Below are 18,756 nucleotides of genomic sequence, written 5' to 3'. Positions count from 1 at the left end.
CAAAAATAGTGGCCAGTGAGATAGCTCAACAGGTAGAGACACTTGCTGCCAAGCATCATAACCATTTCAATCCCTAGAGATTGCATAAAAGATACATGACTAAATGACTCCTGCAAATTGTTCTGACTTCCACATGTGGGTATGTGTACAAGTATACACACACTCACACATGTGCGGGTACACACACACACACACACACACACGTGTGCACACACACACACATATACACGCACATGGTGGGGGAAGGGGTAGTGTTTAAAACGAATAAAGTAGATCTAAATGCACTGTTCTGGAAAGTTCTGTAAGATAAACTAATAAATAAAAAAAATTCAGTTCTATTTACATTTGCAAACTGAATTAATCCCTTTATATTTTAAATAAAAAACAAAATATATGTGTATATATGTATGTATATATGTATGCTTACAGCTGTATACATACTCAAGTATATAAGACACAAACTGTGAAGGATAGCATCTTCAGAGAAGACAGTACAAAAGAGAGAAGCCTGTTTCCATTTTAAACCACAAAGACTATGCCAGTCAGGCACTTTAACTTAGTAACCTGCTTGGTCCACTGAAAGCTTTTCCTAGTCATTAGGCTTTATGTTTACTGTACAATAATAACAACGGTTTAATTAAATACTATCAATGTACTTGCCTCTAATAAAAATGTCAGTGTACAAAAAACTTGATTAAGACAAGTATTTGAGCTTTCTGCAGATTATTATCCATGGAGTATATATACTCAATGATCTCTTACCAGTGACAACCACTTCTTTACCATAGTTGAAAGTTATCAAATGGATTAAATTCCTGATAAAGGTTATTTTGAAGATCTGGTCCAAAAATATTGACCTGGAAGGAGACACAGCCCTCCATCCCAAGTGTGGCTGTCTACTAGGATAGATATAAACAGGCAGAGAAAGGGCAAGATGTAAGGGCAAGGAGATACAGTCCTTCATGTCAACTGTGGACCTGCAGCTACTACGAGATTCAGCTAGAGGATGGGAAATACTGCCCTTGTCAAGAGCTGTAAATGAGAGGCCCATGAATGTAGCCCCCAAGAAAGACTCAACACAAATCAGCCTATTTAGAGCCAGCAAACCCATATGAGTTTACCAAGAGAGAAAGAATGTTCCTTCCTCCTGTTTCAAACCTAGAGTGGCATGAAACTTAGAATCCAAAATTAGAGGAAAGGGCTACAGAGACAGCTGGACTTGACAGTCAGCATCTACATGGTAGCTCACACACAGCCTTTAGGACTTCAGTTCCAGGGAATCTGGTGCCCACTTCAGGTGCCTCCACAGGCACCAGGCACATGTGGTCAAAATAACCAGGGGGAACAAATGGCTCAAGTAAGCATGCTTGCTACCAAGCCCAATGATCTGAGTTTGAGTCCTATTATCTACATGACAGAAGGAGAAGGCTCATTTCTACAAGTTGTCCTCTGATATTCATACAACACACACAAAATAAATAAATAAATCTAGCATTAAAAAAAGAAGTACATAAATATACATGTTGATATAAAATTAATATAATTTAGTATTAATGTATGAATGTTTATTTAATTTGTTTTTTTGTAGATTGGGTCTCATATAGTGAAGGATGGCCTGAATTTCCAAAGGAAAAAAGTATATCTTATTATTTCATAAGATGTTACCTTGTGCCATTTTTCCAACTGTTTTGCGACATAACCCCTTTCATTCAGGTAGGAAAATCCTTTCGGAATGGAGAGAAACCTGTAAATTAGAACAACCATAGCTGAACACTGAGTCCAACAAAATTCTCTAAACTAGCACAAAGAACATGCTTCAGAAACAAACAGACCTTGGAATATGTCTAGTATAAAATAATCCATAATTTACTAAAATTTCAAACACAAGGACTTCCATTTTTCCCTACATCTGACAGTTATACAAATAAAACCACTGGTGTACTTTTGTAATCTTTTTTAGATAGGCCTACTGGAAGGACACCCTGACTACCACACCCGACTTGGCTGTTCAGCTGCCAGAAGCCAGATCAGCCATCACCCAATTCCATTACTGGATCTCAGGACCACAGCATGCAACCATGTACCTTATAGGTCTACGTGATTCAGAAAAGCCCAACTTTGCCTCTCTTGTTTGTCTTCTAAGCATGCCTTCCTTAAACATTGGGCTGTTCTCCCACACTTTGGGCTTCCTTTCTCTCAGGCTTCCCTCCCACTAAGTGGCTACTCGTCTTCTGCGTGTCTGCCCTTCATGCCCTCTTAGGGCACAGCCTTCGGGACTCCTCTCCTCTACAGTCTTCCTCAGGGTAGCTGTTAAGGGTTTACAGTTTGTCTACTCTGGGGTCTTCTGTTTTAAACTCTAAGAAAGTTGTCCATGACCTTCCAACTTGCAGATAAACTTTCACAATATTTGCACAAAGACTGAATGCAATAAAAATAAGGGAAACGTCATCCCAAGCAGGAGCACAATGCTAAGCACACACTCACAAGGAGTAGCTCAGTTCTAAAGTAAGCACGGTTCAGATGTTCAAAGTAAATTCAGAGTATCTCCTTGTCAGATCTGTATCTAACATTAGTACACATGACCAAGAGGACAGAACAAATGTACTTCATACTTACCTCAGGAGGAGAAGCAAGCCCTTGTCTCCAAGGTGGGATAAGGCTGGTTTCATCTGAATAAGAGCATGAAGATTGGCCTAAAGAAGTGATCACTAAGTTAGTAATAATGCAAAGGTGGCGTATGTTCTGTTCCAAAACACTTACGCACAGAGATGTTATAACACTGCCAATTAAAATGGAATATTTTAATGAAATTTTGCCTAAAATAAAACTCAACTTTACCTTGTCTTCACAAGCTTCATCAAGAATATCCAGCGCTTCAGAAGAAATTGTTTTGTTTTTATCATGTAGCTGAGTTACGAGTAACTCAATCCCCCAATTGTTGAAGAATTCAACATTAGCTCTCAGTAAAACCCTTAAATGTTTTGTTGCATACAGTCTGCAGGCCTACAGAGATAAACACATCAAGTCATCCTAGACTATTTGCTATCATTTTGAAAACAACAAAAAAGCTCTTCTACCTGGAAAGAACTAGAGCTGAGGTGTAGTTACATCTGCTATGAATATATCCCTTCTAATTTGCAGCCTCTTTCTTTTAACCTAAAAAAGTTCTAGATGGAATTCCTCAGAGAATGGATTTTTGTTTTGTTTTGTTTTTTAAAAATTCCCAACTATTATAAATTATGTATCAAATTTTTGTATTTGGCAAAGCCACAGGGGTCAGCATATGTGAAGTAGTACATGGTACCCTGGAAATAACATCTTTATGATCACAGAATGTCCCCAGCCAGGTAAGCACAGAGGCTAAAGCTTACGGTGAATTAAATTTCTATCCCATGTCTTAGTTACTTAGCCTAAAGGTTCTTATGACTCAGCCTATAGTTTATACAGTACTGGAAAGAGATGGCTAGTAGAGTACAGCTTTCCCTCCTGCGTTATACTCACATCCGTAGCTGCCGTGAGGATTTTTGAAAGAATGACTCTGGCTAATCCATCTCTGCTATAGTCTAGGCTAGAAACGGTGAGTTTTAGCAGGTGATCTTGGTTTTTCAAGGAACAAAGATTAAGGAGGCTAAAAGAGAAGAATTATTGTAAATTACTGTGTTGATTCATTAACTTAGTAATCTTTTTCATTAGCTTTATTGAAATATGATTGACAAATAAAAATTATGTGTTTTCAAAGCAGAAAACCTAATCTGTCTAATCTATCTAATTAATCTATTATCTAATTATCTAATCTATCTAATCTATTAGATATAAATTTAACCTATCAGGTGATAAATTCATTAACAAATCCATTAGTACAGATAATTACTATTTTAAGGGATAGGCATGTAAAAACAATGCCACATACATTATTAAAATCCTACATAAACAATTATTTTTGATAAACATTATTTACCAAACACACATGTCTATGACTAAAAGGCAAATTGTCTATCTGGACTCACTGAAACTAAAGTTTAGTTCATAATGCAGCAAATCTGAGAAGGCTCACCACTGAAAGACACTGCACTTTTCCAGCATTTTGACTCCATGAGGATGACAAGAGAGTGTTCCAATAAATAAGAAGTAGTGTTGACTAAGGGTGGTCAATAAACCATTATTCTGAAGGCTTCTCTCAGGTTTCATTCCAGATGAAGCATTGAGCCACTGAACAATATCTTTCACGAGATCTTCTAAGTATCCTTGACCGTCCTGTAATTAGAAAATCATCTTTAATAGCCATAAAAAATTTAGTGATGGTAAGTCATCAGTAACAGATAGGATCACTGAATTTTAACCCTTTCAATGAAAACACTGTTACCTGGAGATAGTCTTTATTTCCCATCTCTCCATCTTACCTGAGGGTAAGCTAGTCCATCTAGAGGGCAGACAATTCCCTAAGGTTTCAGGATTCAAATATATGTCTAAGCTTATAAGCTTATATTTCAGAGCTTATAGAGACTAGGAAATAAAAGTAAGCCAGAAAGGCAGATATGGTGGGGGTACACTTTAATCCCAGCACTCTAGCAGGCAGATCATTGGGTTTGAGGTAAACATGGCCTACGTAGTAAATTCCAGGTCAGACAGGGCTACACAATATGACCAGAATTTAAAAAAAACAAAAACAAAAACAAAAAAAAACAGAAAGGAAAAAAAATAAAAGAACAAAACAAAAACATGGGGGAAAGTATCAAAGACTACCACAGGAGTCAACAGAAACTACCTGCTGTGAAAGTCTGGAAGGCTTACCTCTTCAGACTCAAGAAGAAATTCTGTAAACTGACAACCAACAACTGTGAGCTGCTTGGACTTGGCAAAGTCCAGATCCAGACTAGCGTACAGTTTACTGCTGGGCTTGTAAAAGTAAAGAAGTCTGCGCACAAACCTGAAATTAGGGTGAAATTAGCAATAAAGTAGGAAACCAAACAATTATTAAAGAGCAGGGCAGGACACTCATTAGACACCTTGGTACACTTCATAGATTTTCAAAAGCAATCAGAGGAAAACTTTGTTGGTTGAGTAAGAACATTACAGGAAGACCTGGTAGGGAGCACTCAGACATGGGCAGGCATGGAGCACACACTTTAAGCCCTCAGCACTCAGGAGGTAAAGGCAGAAAGCAGTAGCTCAAAGCCAGGTTAGACCACATAATAGGTTTCAGGTTAGCCTGGGCTACATAGCAAGCCTGGCCTCAAAAAAAAAACCAAAAGAGCAACATAAAACTGCACAAAACAGAGAGAACATATAGACTGTAAAGCTAGGGAGACATTAGGAAGCCTCTTACAGACATGGGTTTAATTGAATTTATGTACATATTTCAATAACCTTCAATGTTATGCTCACTTAATATATATAGTTCAGCTTAATTTTCCATACAACAGTGTAACCCAGAAAGGTAGCAGGAATTATAAACCAAATTTATTAAGATATCAGTCTTTTTTTCTTAAAGGTTCTCATGAGTACAATGCTTCTTAATATCACCGTAACTTGTCAGTTCTATATATTTCTTAAAACCTTATATAAACAGTTATATATGATTACAGTGTAAGAAATGTTAATGATAGGAGCTTTCAGACACAGTAAGATCCTTCTATCCAAAGAGCTTGATAACTGGTTGTTCAGTAACTCAGAAATAACAAAGCACACAGGTGCAGTAGAGAGCAGAGGCTTCATGTGCTCTGTGTTGTGACGTAGCATCCTTTACAGACGTGGAACTGAGTAGTTAGGAAGAAGAGAATACTCTCAGAAGATGATCTGAATGTGAGCACAAGTGACCTAATAAAACACACGGCCCTTCTTATTGCCATCCTTGTGTTAGGGTTAGGACCACAAATGACCTAAGTAACACTACCCCAAAGTAAGATCAAAGCTAGAAGCAGAGTAACTAATGAGAATTTAGTCGATGCACTCTGACTATAAGACTGCACATAAAAACATCACTTAAAAAAAAAAAAATCAATGACTACTTTTAAGTTTAATATAAATTTAAATTCTTTAAATTTTACATACCTGTGCAACTGCTCATCTTTATAGTTTCTTAGATTTACATTTGGCCACTAGAAAAACACAATATATTATATAATGTATATCTGGCAATTCCTAAGCATAAACTATAACAAGTACAGTAATAAAATGAAGGGAGTTCAGCAATCCCCATGAAGTACTCTATCATACCTTAAGAATGGTGCCAATCAGATTCCAATTCCAGTCAAGATTCTCTTTATGTTGAAGGACTTGGCTGTCTCTAAGGTTTATCAAAAGAGCTTCCTCTGTATCCTAAAATCAACAGATAGTAAGAAGGACAATTATGCAGTTTATACTCACATCAGGAAACTAACTTCTAATTTTAAAAACGAAAAGGGGGGGTGGTATTTATAGTTAGATCGTCAAAGATCCTCAATGATCATTTCCAAAAGGTTAACAAAACAACAAAAACTAGGGCGTGAGCTGGTTCAGTTAGTAAAGTGCTTGCCTTACAAGCATGAGCACCTAAGTTCCAGCCCCAGAGCCTACACGTGCTGAGACTGGTGACGCACTTGCTATCCTGGCATTGTGGAAGAAATGTAAGCAAAGTGCTGGAGCTGGGCCCAGCCTATGGGGCAAGTTTTTTGTTAATAAGAGACCCTGTCTCAAAAACAAACAAAAGTGAAAAACTCAAGGCCCATGGTCTCTGAGGAACAGCATGGTGCTGTTGCTGTTCTTCTGTCTACACACACACACACACACACACACACATCCACACAAACTCCTGCAGCACAGTCTACCTTCACATTCACACAAACTCCTGAAACACACTCTACCCTCACATACACACAATGCAGCTCAAGGATTCCTGTTCATGGCAAAACTCACCCTTTGAAAAGCAATCTGCATGCAAAAAATTGAAAATCCAGACAATCTAGTTGCTGAGAATTAGGAAACAAAATAAATTTATGTTCATTTTCAGTACCTTAAGAACAAATATATCTTTCTGAACTCGAAGATACTGATCCCGCTTCTGGTGAGTTGCAATTGCTTTCTGAATGATGTGATCTAAATGAAGGCTGTAAGGCTTAGGTCCTCGCTTCTTCATCTCATGGAAGCGTTTTAAACAGTTCAGGGCTGCACTGGCTCGCCTAACAAGGAAAGAAAAATCCATACTGTGACAGGGCTAGCATCCTTTTCAAGCAATGGTTTCTTAGTTTCTTAGGCTTACATAAACTCAAGAACTGAGATTACCAAGCAATATTTGGTCAAGCGTGGGAGCATAATGACAACAGGTCAGCACTGCTAATTTACAGAGGAAACCTATTGTGGAGTTATACTTTCACATACTAATTCTTTCTTGTAAGGTAGTAGGACCATTTTGTATATGGGTTTTAAGAATTTTTTATGAAGTGCTGGCAAGATGGGTCAGTGGGTTCACTTGCACAAGGGGTACCTGGGTTTGGAACCCTAGTACTCACAAAATGCAGGCACTACACTATGCACCTGCAGCCTCAGGGCTCGAGGTGAAGGCTACTAAATCCCAAGTCCCGAGGCTACTCAGCCTGCCTAGCCAGAAGGGCAAGGCAAGCTCCTGCTTCAGGGAGAGACCCTGTCTCATAAAGTAAGGTAGAAATACAAGGAGACACCTGACTTCAACCTCTGACTGCTATGTAGATGGCCAGCATGACTCCCTCTCCCCTCCTTGTGTATACTCACAGGTATACACAAGTACTTAAATCAAGAAGCCAGTTTTCTTACTAAAGCTTTAAAGCTTTGTTTTTTACATGTTACTCTTTATTCTACTTGAAACTGATTTTTGTTTACATGAAGCTGCAAAAACCATTTTACTGTCCATCAATATAATCCATGATCCTAGTATTAACGGAATTGTCTCTATCTTCTGTACTGATTGATAATCTTAATTGAAATCTTTTAAACTTATTTAATTACTTATTTGTTACATGGAAAAGTATAGTTTTCAAGAATTTGGTAGCAACCAAGTCTCAGCTTCAGAACTTGTAATAAGTAGAATCGAAAATTCTTAGGATACAGTCAGACTGGCAAGTATGTAATCTGTCAGTAAAGACAACTTAGGGAGCTAAAGAAAGAAAAAATTTAACACTAATATTATTTCAGTTATTTGAACTACAATTTTTAATCTTAATGATCTCTGAGACTTTGACAGAGTTTAGAACTACCACCAGGTTTTGAGGAAGCATTTACTTCAATCATGGAACTACTAAGATAAAACTTCTATACTATACTATAAGCTTCTAGTTAGAACCATGCCTTCCTTGCTAATGCCTTAAACAATAGGTCTCTAGTCTATTTATTGGAAAAATTAAAATAATTGTTACTTATTGATAGTTAGGCCCATCTGTAAACATGTGTATTACTAAAGCTAGTTAAACTTTTGAAAAATGTGTAATTTTAAACAAATGTTCACAGTTCCAAACAGGTAGTGAACTGCATTTTGCTTACGGGGGGGAAACATATATAACTTTTCCCAGATCATAAAAGCAAACAAATTAAAACCATAACAGAAAAACTCTCTATTTCAGTCATACAGTAAAGCCTTGTTTAGAAACATGATAGGAAAAATGTCAACCTACCACTTACTAACACTTTATAACCTCAAATACAAATTATTACTATTTTGACAATTGTAACTTTCCCTTCTTGAGGTTCCCAAATGGAACTGCCGAGAACAACCTAACAACACTACTTGTTTTCTCTCCCCATTTCAAGCATATTGAGCATACTTTGCTGAGGCTCTGATACTTACAGTCTCTTTTCCTTGGGAATATCGAAGGATGCAGCCATGTTCATAAGGGTTGGCAAGCAGTGCAGATGGTGGCTATGCGAGTGAGGCAAGATGGTGTTTGCCTACAAGGAACATGATGCTTCATGAGACTTAAGAGACAAATACAGTTATCTGCAGACATAATACAGTATGCAAGACCAATAAAACCCAAGGCTTTTCATGAAAACAACTTAATTATTTCTGCACACACATACTTATAATTTTGAATCCCATCAAATTTCAATAAGAATGACAGGCTGTGAGCAGTGGTGGCACACACCTTCAATCCCAGCACTTGGGAAGCAGAGGCAGGGGATTTCTGAGTTTGAGGCCAGCCTGGAGTGAATTCTAGGATAGCCAGAGCTATAGAGAGAAACCCTGTCTTGGAAAAAAAAAAAAAAAAGAATAACAGGCCAATGAGATAGCTCTGCAGGATAGATATCTGCCACTAAATATGAGGACTTGAGTTTTATCCCAAGATCCACATGGTAGAAATAGAGAACTGACTTCTCCAAAGTTGTCTTCTGACCCCCAATGCACCACGGCACAACTTTACACATGCATATGTGTATACACACAAACACACACAGACACATACACATTATAAAATATTTTAAAGAATAAGAATAAAAATAAAGCTACTAATTGTCATATGTCTGTTATTATTAAATATGGCTTCTAAAAGTTGCCAATCTCATTTCTTAAATGATCTGGAGAATTAGGTAGCAAAGCACTGTATTTGAGAAAAGTACAGAGGCTGTGCTATATCGACCTCAGAATGTATTGGTCCCATATAGTAGCAATCCTTAAATAGAAACATTACCTCCTGATGCCAGACAAAATTTAACTACCCAACCAGCTTTCTACCAAAAAGTACATTTATTAAATGTAAAAAAGGAGAAGATATGATAAAAAACATTGAATTAATATTACTATACTTTAATCCAGCCTGCTTTTATCTTTTGTAAGACTCACAAATTCTGGGGCTCACAGAAAAAGATTAAATTTCTATCAAGATTCCTTCACATAAAGGAAACGAATACCAGTGTTTCTATAGGACGTGGTATCTGAGAACATACAGCTTGTCTGACCTGAGTAGTGCTCTTACCAATAGGCTCAATGAGATCAGAGCAAGTCGCTAATTCACTGATTAAAAAGACGGACTTTGTATACCGTTTAATTCTCTACCTTACATACACAGCTTGGCTGCCATGTTGAGAGAAAAGAGATGGGAAGAAAGGAGGAAACACTTGTTTGGTTTTGGTTTCTCTGATAGTGTCTGTTATGTAGCCCTGGCTATTCTGACATTCATTATGTAGATCAGGCTGGCCTCGAACTCAGAGATCCTCTTGCCTTTGCTTCCTGAGTACTGATATTAAGATCAAAAGTATACTATCACGCCCAGCCAGAAATACTTAAGAGGGTGGTGAGGGTGGGGTAGTGTTAACTCTTGCCAATAGAAGTAAGCCACTGATGTGTATGGAAAAAAAAAAATTGTGTCAAAAAAAAAAAAATTCACTTCAAGGTCAAAGGCCCATAGTTAGAAAGGTCAAAAAATCATGGAGTTAGCAGAGGCCTTGCCCAGAGTCTCACTCTGTGAACCTAAACTATTAGTTTATGGAAATCACTGACACTCAAGTAAAACAATTATATTTAGAACTTTTTCAAAAAAATATCAACATTCAGTATTTTGTATTTTCCACACTTGTGACATTTATAAAACCAGTTAATATAGACACATAGAAATCTACCAGGAATAGGTACCAAAGGCTTTGGCAAAATGATAATGTATTCTATGAGCTACCATCCAATTAACCTGATTTATCATTTAAAATCCTAAAAGTCCAACCACAAGGCAGAGGGCACAGTACTCACCATATGTAGGAGCTCTCCTAAAAGGATGGTCGCCCTCACTGAGATGTGGTCGTCACTGTTCGTTATCACTTCGACCAAGCCCTAGGAGGCAAGAAGGAAGCACTCGTGTTGCCCTAGGAGGCATTTCTGCACCAGACCTGGTTTTTACTCCTGAGAAGTTTTTGAACAAACAATGTAAGCTAAAGGTTTGTAAATATTACCTCTAAAAGTCCATTACGAATAAATGCAGAGAGTATCAGTGCCAAATAATTGTCCATGAGGTCTGGCCTGGAGGCAAAAGCACAGTGGCAACTTAAATGTTCAACAGAACATAAAAGCAGTGAGGGTGATAAGTGGCAGTTGTTCTTCTATCTAAGGTCTACCTGGATCTAGCACGATGGGGAAGAATAGTTTTTGCCTCAGCTGCCACAAAGCCATCTGAAAGCCTCCAACTGTCCTGGAATCTTCCTGGATCTAAAAGAATTAAAATGAGGTTGTTAGCAGATTAGGCAATACTGAAACAGATGAGCATGGGACTATCAGCTAACCAGGCTACAAAAATAACACTTGTCGAGAGAGGTGGAGATTGTCATGACTGGCACAGGTGTGGCTACCTGGGCTTGTCAAGAGGTGTGTGCCTGTGACAGCAGCCTTAGGAAGTGTGCATACCTATACACGCACATGAAACACACACACAACTGTTTATGGGAATGTACACACTTCTAACTTCCTTCATTTGGAGAATTAGGCATCTTATGAATCAGACAATTCTCTAATTACCAGAAAGAAAAGAAAATGTTTATATTTGTATTTAGTAAGCTGTTTGCAGCAGCAGACCCCAGTGCCCTTCAGAACCTACCTACACTGAGCAGGGCTTCTATGAACTCGTCTGTCACAACAGGTAGAGGGAGACGAAAAATATCATAGAGCACTTCAAGGAGACCTCTCTGGAACAACAAATACAGTGCACTTATTTCTACAGAAGTCCTTAAGGACTTTTAAAAGATCATGTTTACAGAATAACAACGTAACAGAAACATACCTAAGGGGTAATTACTAAATATTTAACATGTCATTTAATCTTTTAATCTTTCCTTATCACCACTGTACAAATTTGGAAAGAGATTTGAGTTCTTTCCATGTGCAGGCATAGAGGTAAGCAGATGGTCAGAGGGGTGGCTGAGTAGTAAACTCCTTGGCTTGGACATTCCAGGGTTTGATTCCCAACACATCAAAAAAAGGTGAACCAGTTATCAGCAAACCCTCCCACTTCCATGCACACCCAGCCAATGCTTTCTAACAGTTTTTCTTCCTACAGGTACAGTTCACTTAAAGAAAAAACTTGAAGGCAAAATGGAGAAACGAAATTAAAACCCATTAAACGAAAAGATACCTTAAGAGCTAATGTATGTTTTATCCACATTCAATTTGGTTTCGCTTAATATGAATTTACTAATTATAATAATTTAGAAATATAGCTAATAAATCAACACCTAAGAGTTTTAGTGAAAAATCACCATCTTCAAGATAAAAACATGATAATATGGTATCAAAAGAGCATAAATTACAAAGCACGACTACGTAATATAGTAATATACTATTTTTTTGGTAAGTGTATTTCTATGCTTGACTCTTACAAAATAAGAATACCCTTCTGCTTTACTTGCATTATTTTAATAAACTATAATTAATTTATATTTTAACTTAAGTTTTAATAAAACTGTTACTCATAACAGTATTTTAAGGGATTTATACACTTACTCTGACGTATTCATGTACTGAAAAATGCTCTAAACTAAAAATTACCAACTTGAAGAAAAACTTCATCTAAAATGATTTCTAAAGAACCCGTGTGCATGTGTGCAGATGACTAAGGAGGCCCAAGGCGCTGGATTCCCCTGAACTGCAATGACAGTGCTGTGACGCGTACGGAACCTGGCCTGAATCCTCTGCCAGAGCAGGGGGTACCCTTACCAAGTCAGGAGTCCTCTCCAGCCCCAAATGTAACTTTTAAAGGTCTAGACATGTAAGAATTACAGTAACTGTTACCTACCCTTATTTCCATATTTGGTATGCAAAGTACTCCAATTAGAGATTGTATCCCAGAATTTCCAGGTTTACATAAATTAATAATACCTAAAGAGGGTAAAAGTTAAAAAAAAAATTAAACTAAGAAAGAACTTCTACAATAATGTGTCATAATATAAAAATATATGATTTTTTCTAAGTTAAATTATACTATTTGGTTATTACATTTGATATCATGTAAGTAACAGATACCAAGTATTCTCAGAATTTTCCAAACGTGAAATTGACATTACTCTCATCACCTAAATTTCTTATTAATTTCTATTTCATAGATAGAAACTGATAAACACAGCAGTGGCTATAAATAAATGTTTCTCTGGGAGTAACAATATGAGAGAAAAAAGAACAATATTTTCCCTATCTAATACACCTTGAAACTACAGTGAAAAGCTGCATGATGCTTGCCAAATTTAGTTCTAACATCTCCTAAATGCAAAAATGAGAATAAGCAACGGATACCAAATAAAATTCACAAATTCACAGATCAAGGAGTTTAAGTTACAGATACTAAAGTTAATGATACTAAAATTCTGTGTTACAAAGGATATGTATATAGGTGATAAGCAAGCACAAAATACTCAGGACCATTAACTATCATGAAATGCAAACTACTTAAGTGAGACCAGTGCACTGGCCTAGAAAGCCAACAGCAAAGCCTGCAACAGCAAACAGTGCGCATGTGCACCTCCTTCAGGACTAAAGAATGCTGCATCTGCAAGCTGCTTCATGGTACGTTAGACAAACTTTAGACGGAATGATGAAGACACAGAGGGACAGACTGACACACAGACAGTAGACAGGCAATAAAATCTACATAGTGGGAATACGTGCTAACCACTGCACAGTTTTTTAAATTCTTTGAAATGCCTTATAGCAAAATGCTAGGGAAAATGTTTTTGAAAGTCACAAAGGACTCTGACTCTCTCTCTCACACCACTACAAAGGCTGAGTGTCCATTATCAAACATCCTTAGAACCAGATGTGTTTCAGATCCTGATTTTTTTTCAAATTTCAGAATTCCTGCATATATGCCATAAAATAATTCACATGTGGGCATAACATAAATTCATTTAAGTTTCAAATACACATTATATACATATCCTGGAGACTAAACTCAAATGTTCTTGTGTTATGAGAGCAACTAGTCCCGTGAGGTCACATGTACAATCTTCTGTTCATATTACTGCTCAAAAAGCCTCAGCTGTTGTAGCGTTCTGAGTTTCATATTAAGGATGATCAATTATATGCCTGAATGCATGAGTATCTATAATTTCTCTTTGAACTTCGAATCAAAATTCAAGTTAAACACAGTAAGCAAAATTAAGTGCTCAGGTCTTTGAAGTGCACTTCCCCAACTTTGACATCTGACAGGAGTTTGAGAAACCAGACTACGGTTAAGAGACATAATTACCCTGTGCTAACATTGTAAAAAAGCTGTTGACGCTTGTGTAAAAACCTGTGCTGCTGAAGTTATCCCTCCACAAGTTATTTGTAATTTTAAAACTTGTAGAATCAACACTGCAAAACTGTATTTAATTTATAAATAGGGCCACAGAATGTAAACACTATTAGGAAACTACTTCTGTTAGAACAGTATTTTCAAGGTCATAGTTGAAATACTATTATTTTTCTTAGTTCAATAGAAGGTAGAAAGCATCTAACTAGTCACAGATCAATACATAAGGCACTAGGAGAAAGTCATTTAGTAAAAGTATATGAGATGGACTTTAAAGGAGGCTGACCAAGACAAGGGACACACTAATGGTGAGCAGAGTCGAGAAGGCGGCAGGCTGAGGGAGCAGTAGGTGACCGTGGTGGTTAAAGCAGTGCAGCACATGGTAAAATGAAGAAGGCTATAGGAGGGTTAGCTCAGGAACAGCAGAGGATGCCTAGTGACAGAGAATGGCATCATCTTGGAGTAAGGCAAAGAGGGTTAAGCTAGCCAAGGTGACCCAAGTCATGTTCATTTTTAAAAGAGAATATGGGATTTAGTGCTTTACACTTTCAGCTTGGGTGAGAGTGGGTTGGGGAGAGGACCTCAGTGATCACATGGCAGAAACCGAGTCCCATATGCAAGATGATGCTCCCTGGGAAGGGATTAGACTAGGTGAGGCGTCCTAACAAATCCCCAAGCTAAAGCTAGGAGAGGGAAGATTGGTGCTAGTGGACTAGCTTTCTCATCATATGATGCTGATGCTTCCAGAAGTGAGAACCACATAAGTCTCTAAGCAGTGACTGCTCTTCTAAAGGTCCTGAGTTCAAATCCCAACAATCATATGGTGGCTCACAACTATCTGTACAGCTGCAGTGTCCTCATATACAACAATAAATAAATAAATCTTTGAAAAAAAAAATGAATCCCCTACTTTTTGGTATTTTGTTTTGACAACAGAAAATGAATGAAAACAAGTATGAGAGATGTTATGTTTACTCTTAGGTCCACATAAAACCTCTCAGTTGTCCATGAAGGTGAAATAGGTAGGGCAGGGTTCTCACTGGGGCACCAAGAGAGCAGAGGAAGCGCGTTGCAGACATATAGCTGAAGCCTACTGACTGGGATAAGTATTTGTATGGAAAAGATATCTGTAAAGTGTTAAGTACACAGCAGTGTTTATGTAAGTTTTTTCTTTAGCTTGTGGCTAATGTCCCTTTCTAAGCTCTCTGTAGTAATACTACTGTTAACTTCCCCTTCCCCTAAGCCATGACTTCTGGCAGTCTCTGCTTGGAGGCTACCACCTAAGACAAATGCTCTCTGCAGATGTCTTTGAAGAAGCTGCCTGAAGATCTTCTGAACCTGGGGACCTTGGCACCTGAACCTTTTTTGCAGTATGCAAATATCATGTAATCTAGAGATTTGGTTTACGTTTCTCCTGTGACTATAAAAGCCCTGGCTTATCTAAGTAAAGTGAAGTCTTGATTGGGCTATTTCAATTTGACTTTGTGATTTCTCTCTGCATTTCGAATCCTCTATTTCAGGTCCTTTGTTCCCTCCTCTGAGAGAACCCAGTTTACGCAGTTCCATGCTACGAAACTAAGTCTTTACTCCCTAAAAAGATGAAGCAGTATAATCTTTATACTAAAGAAATCTGGTGACCAGGAGGAGACAGGCTCCAGAGTAGAAGTCTTGCTCATCATTCATAAAGTCCTGGGTTCAAAACAAATAAACTGTAAAAGCAAATAACAAAGAAGTTTGAGACTCCTAACACCCTGCTTAACTTAATAATTATGAGATTACTACACCATTTTTAAGTAACATGCTTTAAAGTAATACATACAACCCCTCCCTTTTTAATTTTTTTTTAAAATTTTTATTTTTTGCCCTTTACTTTGGGAGTCTTGAGGAAAGAGAGGTACATAATGCTAGATTTTCTTAAAATGTTCAGGTAATCATTTTAGCACAGTGAGTTGAAAATGTAATGAGTATATATCTATACAGAATGCAGAATATAGAATGCAGTATCTTACTCTAACTTTTATTTTGTGTAAATCTCTTTGAATACTATATATTTAAAACTACAATCATATTTAAATTAGATGCTACAACAATTAAACCTTTGAAAAACCAAGTTTAGTTTAGTTTTTTATGTCACTGAGCAATATGCAGAACATACCTGCCCATGAGCGGAATGTCGCAATGATTCCCATTTTACTGGCTAGAAATCGTGCTTCTCTGTCTTCTCTGTTGCAGGGTGTGGGTGGGGAATTATTAAAGACACAAAATTGAAACTGAAATCAGTTTTTGCTGGTAATGCATCAGAGAAAACTCTATCATAAATGTTAGTTATTTACACTTGAAATCAAAACAAGATGTTCTGATAAAGACCAGATCTACTCTAAAGCCAATTACTCAACTTTTAGTATAAATTGATCTTCAACTATAAAGACAATATAAACGAGGTGTGGTAGTAGTGCACACCTACAATCTCAGCACTCAGGAGACAGAGACAGGAGCACTGTTGTGGGCTGCAGGCCAGGCTAGCCTACACAGTAGATAGTAGTGCACACCTACAATCTCAGCACTCAGGAGACAGAGACAGAGACAGGAACACTGCTGTGGGCTCCAGGTGAGGCTAGACTACAGAGTAGGTGTCTGGCTAGCCAGGCATAACATGATAAGGCAAACCAACAGCATGATTTACAATCAGGCTATAAATCTTGATCTTTCTGAAAATGTATTCTTAGATGTGCTTCACATGAGTACAGTCAGCTAAGTAAGCCTCATGTAGCAATGACACCCATAACCAAGGAACTAAGAGGCTTTGGTCAGCACCTGCATTCATAACAAGAGGAACCCAGTAGTGTATTGGTTTGAATATCACAAATTAACTTTTAAAGTTCTCAATGCTTTCTTTTAATCTGTACTATGTAACTCTGAGAGACGTACAACAGAGCCACGAACTAGGACATCTCCTCTCACGCCCTGGCTCTGTAACAATCAGTGTTACTGTGAGCACAGACAGACACCTGATGGTCCAGTAGATTCTCACAGCACTTACTTGAGCTGTCCTTCAGCTGTATCTGGACTGTGTCTGTAGTGGAAATCAGTATAGGGTGCTAAAATTCGCTAATTAAAAAAGGAAAGAGAAACACAAAGAATTTTTATTATAAAAAGCATTATTTAACACAAAATTAATTCCATTTCTCTGTATTTTTAAGTGGATTAACCATTTAAGACATTTGTTCTTCAAACTCATTTAAAAAATATAACATGTTTTTAAGTACAAGCTAATTTTTTAATTCATAAACTAAGGTATAATGTGCATCTAAAAGAAAACAGACACAGGCATGAAGGTACTTCTGGACTGGGTTGGTGGCCATCTTCCTTCAGTGTTCATTTTGATCCCTACCAAACACACCTTGATTCCATTTCTTCCACTGAGAAATCAGCTGTCAGACTGTTTGTTGTTGTTTTTGAAAGCAGTTTATCTTTCTGTCACTTTCTTCTTCTCAAGTTGCTTATAAGAGTTTAAGTGATCTGGATTTAGTAACCCTACAACGGAGTGCCTGACAACTTATTTTCTTTTATATTCTTACTATTTGCAAAATGTAGTTAAATCTAGAAACAAAATTCCAGTTGTTTCTTTGGATCCTTGCTTCTGCCTCCTTCCCAGGGACTAAAGCTGCTGTCCTTCACGCGCTGTGTCCTGTGTGCCCCTTGCCCCAGTGTGATTTACTCTAGTTATTTTTCTTGACGCTTTAAATTTCCTATTGCTATCTCCTTGTTCACAATGAGATTTTAACTTTATAGAATTCTGAACTCTAGATATATATTTTTCACATTTTTGATTCATTTTAGATGGGTAATTATTTGATAAAATTCTTCATATTTTCACTTATACTTATCTCCCAAAACAAATTTACTGGGGTTTACCTGAAGTCTTTTTTTTTTCCTATGTAGATTATTACCTGAGCAACACATCAAAAGGATCATCCAACATGATCAAGTCGACTTTATCCCAGAAATGCTGGGATAGGTCAACATATGAAAATATGTCTATGTAATACACTATATAAACAAAGTGAAAGGAAAAAAAAAAAGCACATAATAAAAAAGCCTTTGACTAAATCCAACACCCCTTCCTGATCTAAGAAAAAATTTTCTTTTCAGTTTTCAATAATATAATCATATCTTTGTGCATGAGTAGAAATCATATGTATGGACATGTCTATGTTGGGGGTTAACTTGTCTATACAAGCACTGTCCACCTTACTTCCTGAGACAGTATCAATGAACCCAGACAGCACTGTTTAGGCTAGACCAGAAGGCCACAGAGATACTAGAGTGCATCTCTGTGTCTCTGCATGCGGCTTGTGCTCGAACCAAGTACTTTACACACTGAGCCAACTAGCCAGGCCATGATGAGAAATTTCTGACTGAATGTTCACCACAGTCATTTTAAAAAAATTACTTGATGTTATCTTCCATCAGAGTTTTTTTTTAATTTATTTTTTATTAAATATTTTCTTTATTTACACTTCAAATGATATCCCCTTTCCTGGTT

General features: G+C 37.3%; 1 protein-coding gene and 1 non-coding gene across 5 annotated transcripts in view; both read right to left on the bottom strand.

Moving 5' to 3' along the window:
- The window catches only part of Rictor (RPTOR independent companion of MTOR complex 2), a 95,375-nt gene that overhangs the window by 20,606 nt on the left and 56,013 nt on the right, over nt 1-18,756 (bottom strand). For all 4 annotated transcript variants that reach the window (XM_031360446.1, XM_031360448.1, XM_031360447.1 and 1 more), the window contains exons 9-25: nt 17,251-17,318; nt 16,366-16,433; nt 12,720-12,802; nt 11,526-11,613; nt 11,050-11,140; nt 10,888-10,954; nt 10,688-10,768; nt 8,795-8,895; nt 6,992-7,157; nt 6,217-6,318; nt 6,052-6,098; nt 4,792-4,927; nt 4,055-4,254; nt 3,502-3,628; nt 2,839-3,003; nt 2,617-2,693; nt 1,666-1,744 (exon numbers count right to left, since the gene is read on the bottom strand). In XM_031360446.1, coding sequence (XP_031216306.1) covers nt 1,666-1,744; nt 2,617-2,693; nt 2,839-3,003; nt 3,502-3,628; nt 4,055-4,254; nt 4,792-4,927; nt 6,052-6,098; nt 6,217-6,318; nt 6,992-7,157; nt 8,795-8,895; nt 10,688-10,768; nt 10,888-10,954; nt 11,050-11,140; nt 11,526-11,613; nt 12,720-12,802; nt 16,366-16,433; nt 17,251-17,318 — 1,746 coding nt within the window. The remainder of the gene's footprint in view (nt 1-1,665; nt 1,745-2,616; nt 2,694-2,838; nt 3,004-3,501; nt 3,629-4,054; nt 4,255-4,791; nt 4,928-6,051; nt 6,099-6,216; nt 6,319-6,991; nt 7,158-8,794; nt 8,896-10,687; nt 10,769-10,887; nt 10,955-11,049; nt 11,141-11,525; nt 11,614-12,719; nt 12,803-16,365; nt 16,434-17,250; nt 17,319-18,756) is intronic.
- On the bottom strand, nt 3,188-3,355 carry LOC116084044. The gene has a single exon (XR_004116010.1). It is a non-coding gene; the product is annotated as a U1 spliceosomal RNA (small nuclear RNA).

This window comes from Mastomys coucha, unplaced genomic scaffold (genome assembly GCF_008632895.1).
Source record: "Mastomys coucha isolate ucsf_1 unplaced genomic scaffold, UCSF_Mcou_1 pScaffold8, whole genome shotgun sequence".
NCBI classification, from domain to species: Eukaryota; Metazoa; Chordata; class Mammalia; order Rodentia; family Muridae; genus Mastomys; species Mastomys coucha.
Note: the sequence above shows the minus strand (reverse complement) of the source record. Positions and strands in the feature narration are given on the sequence as shown.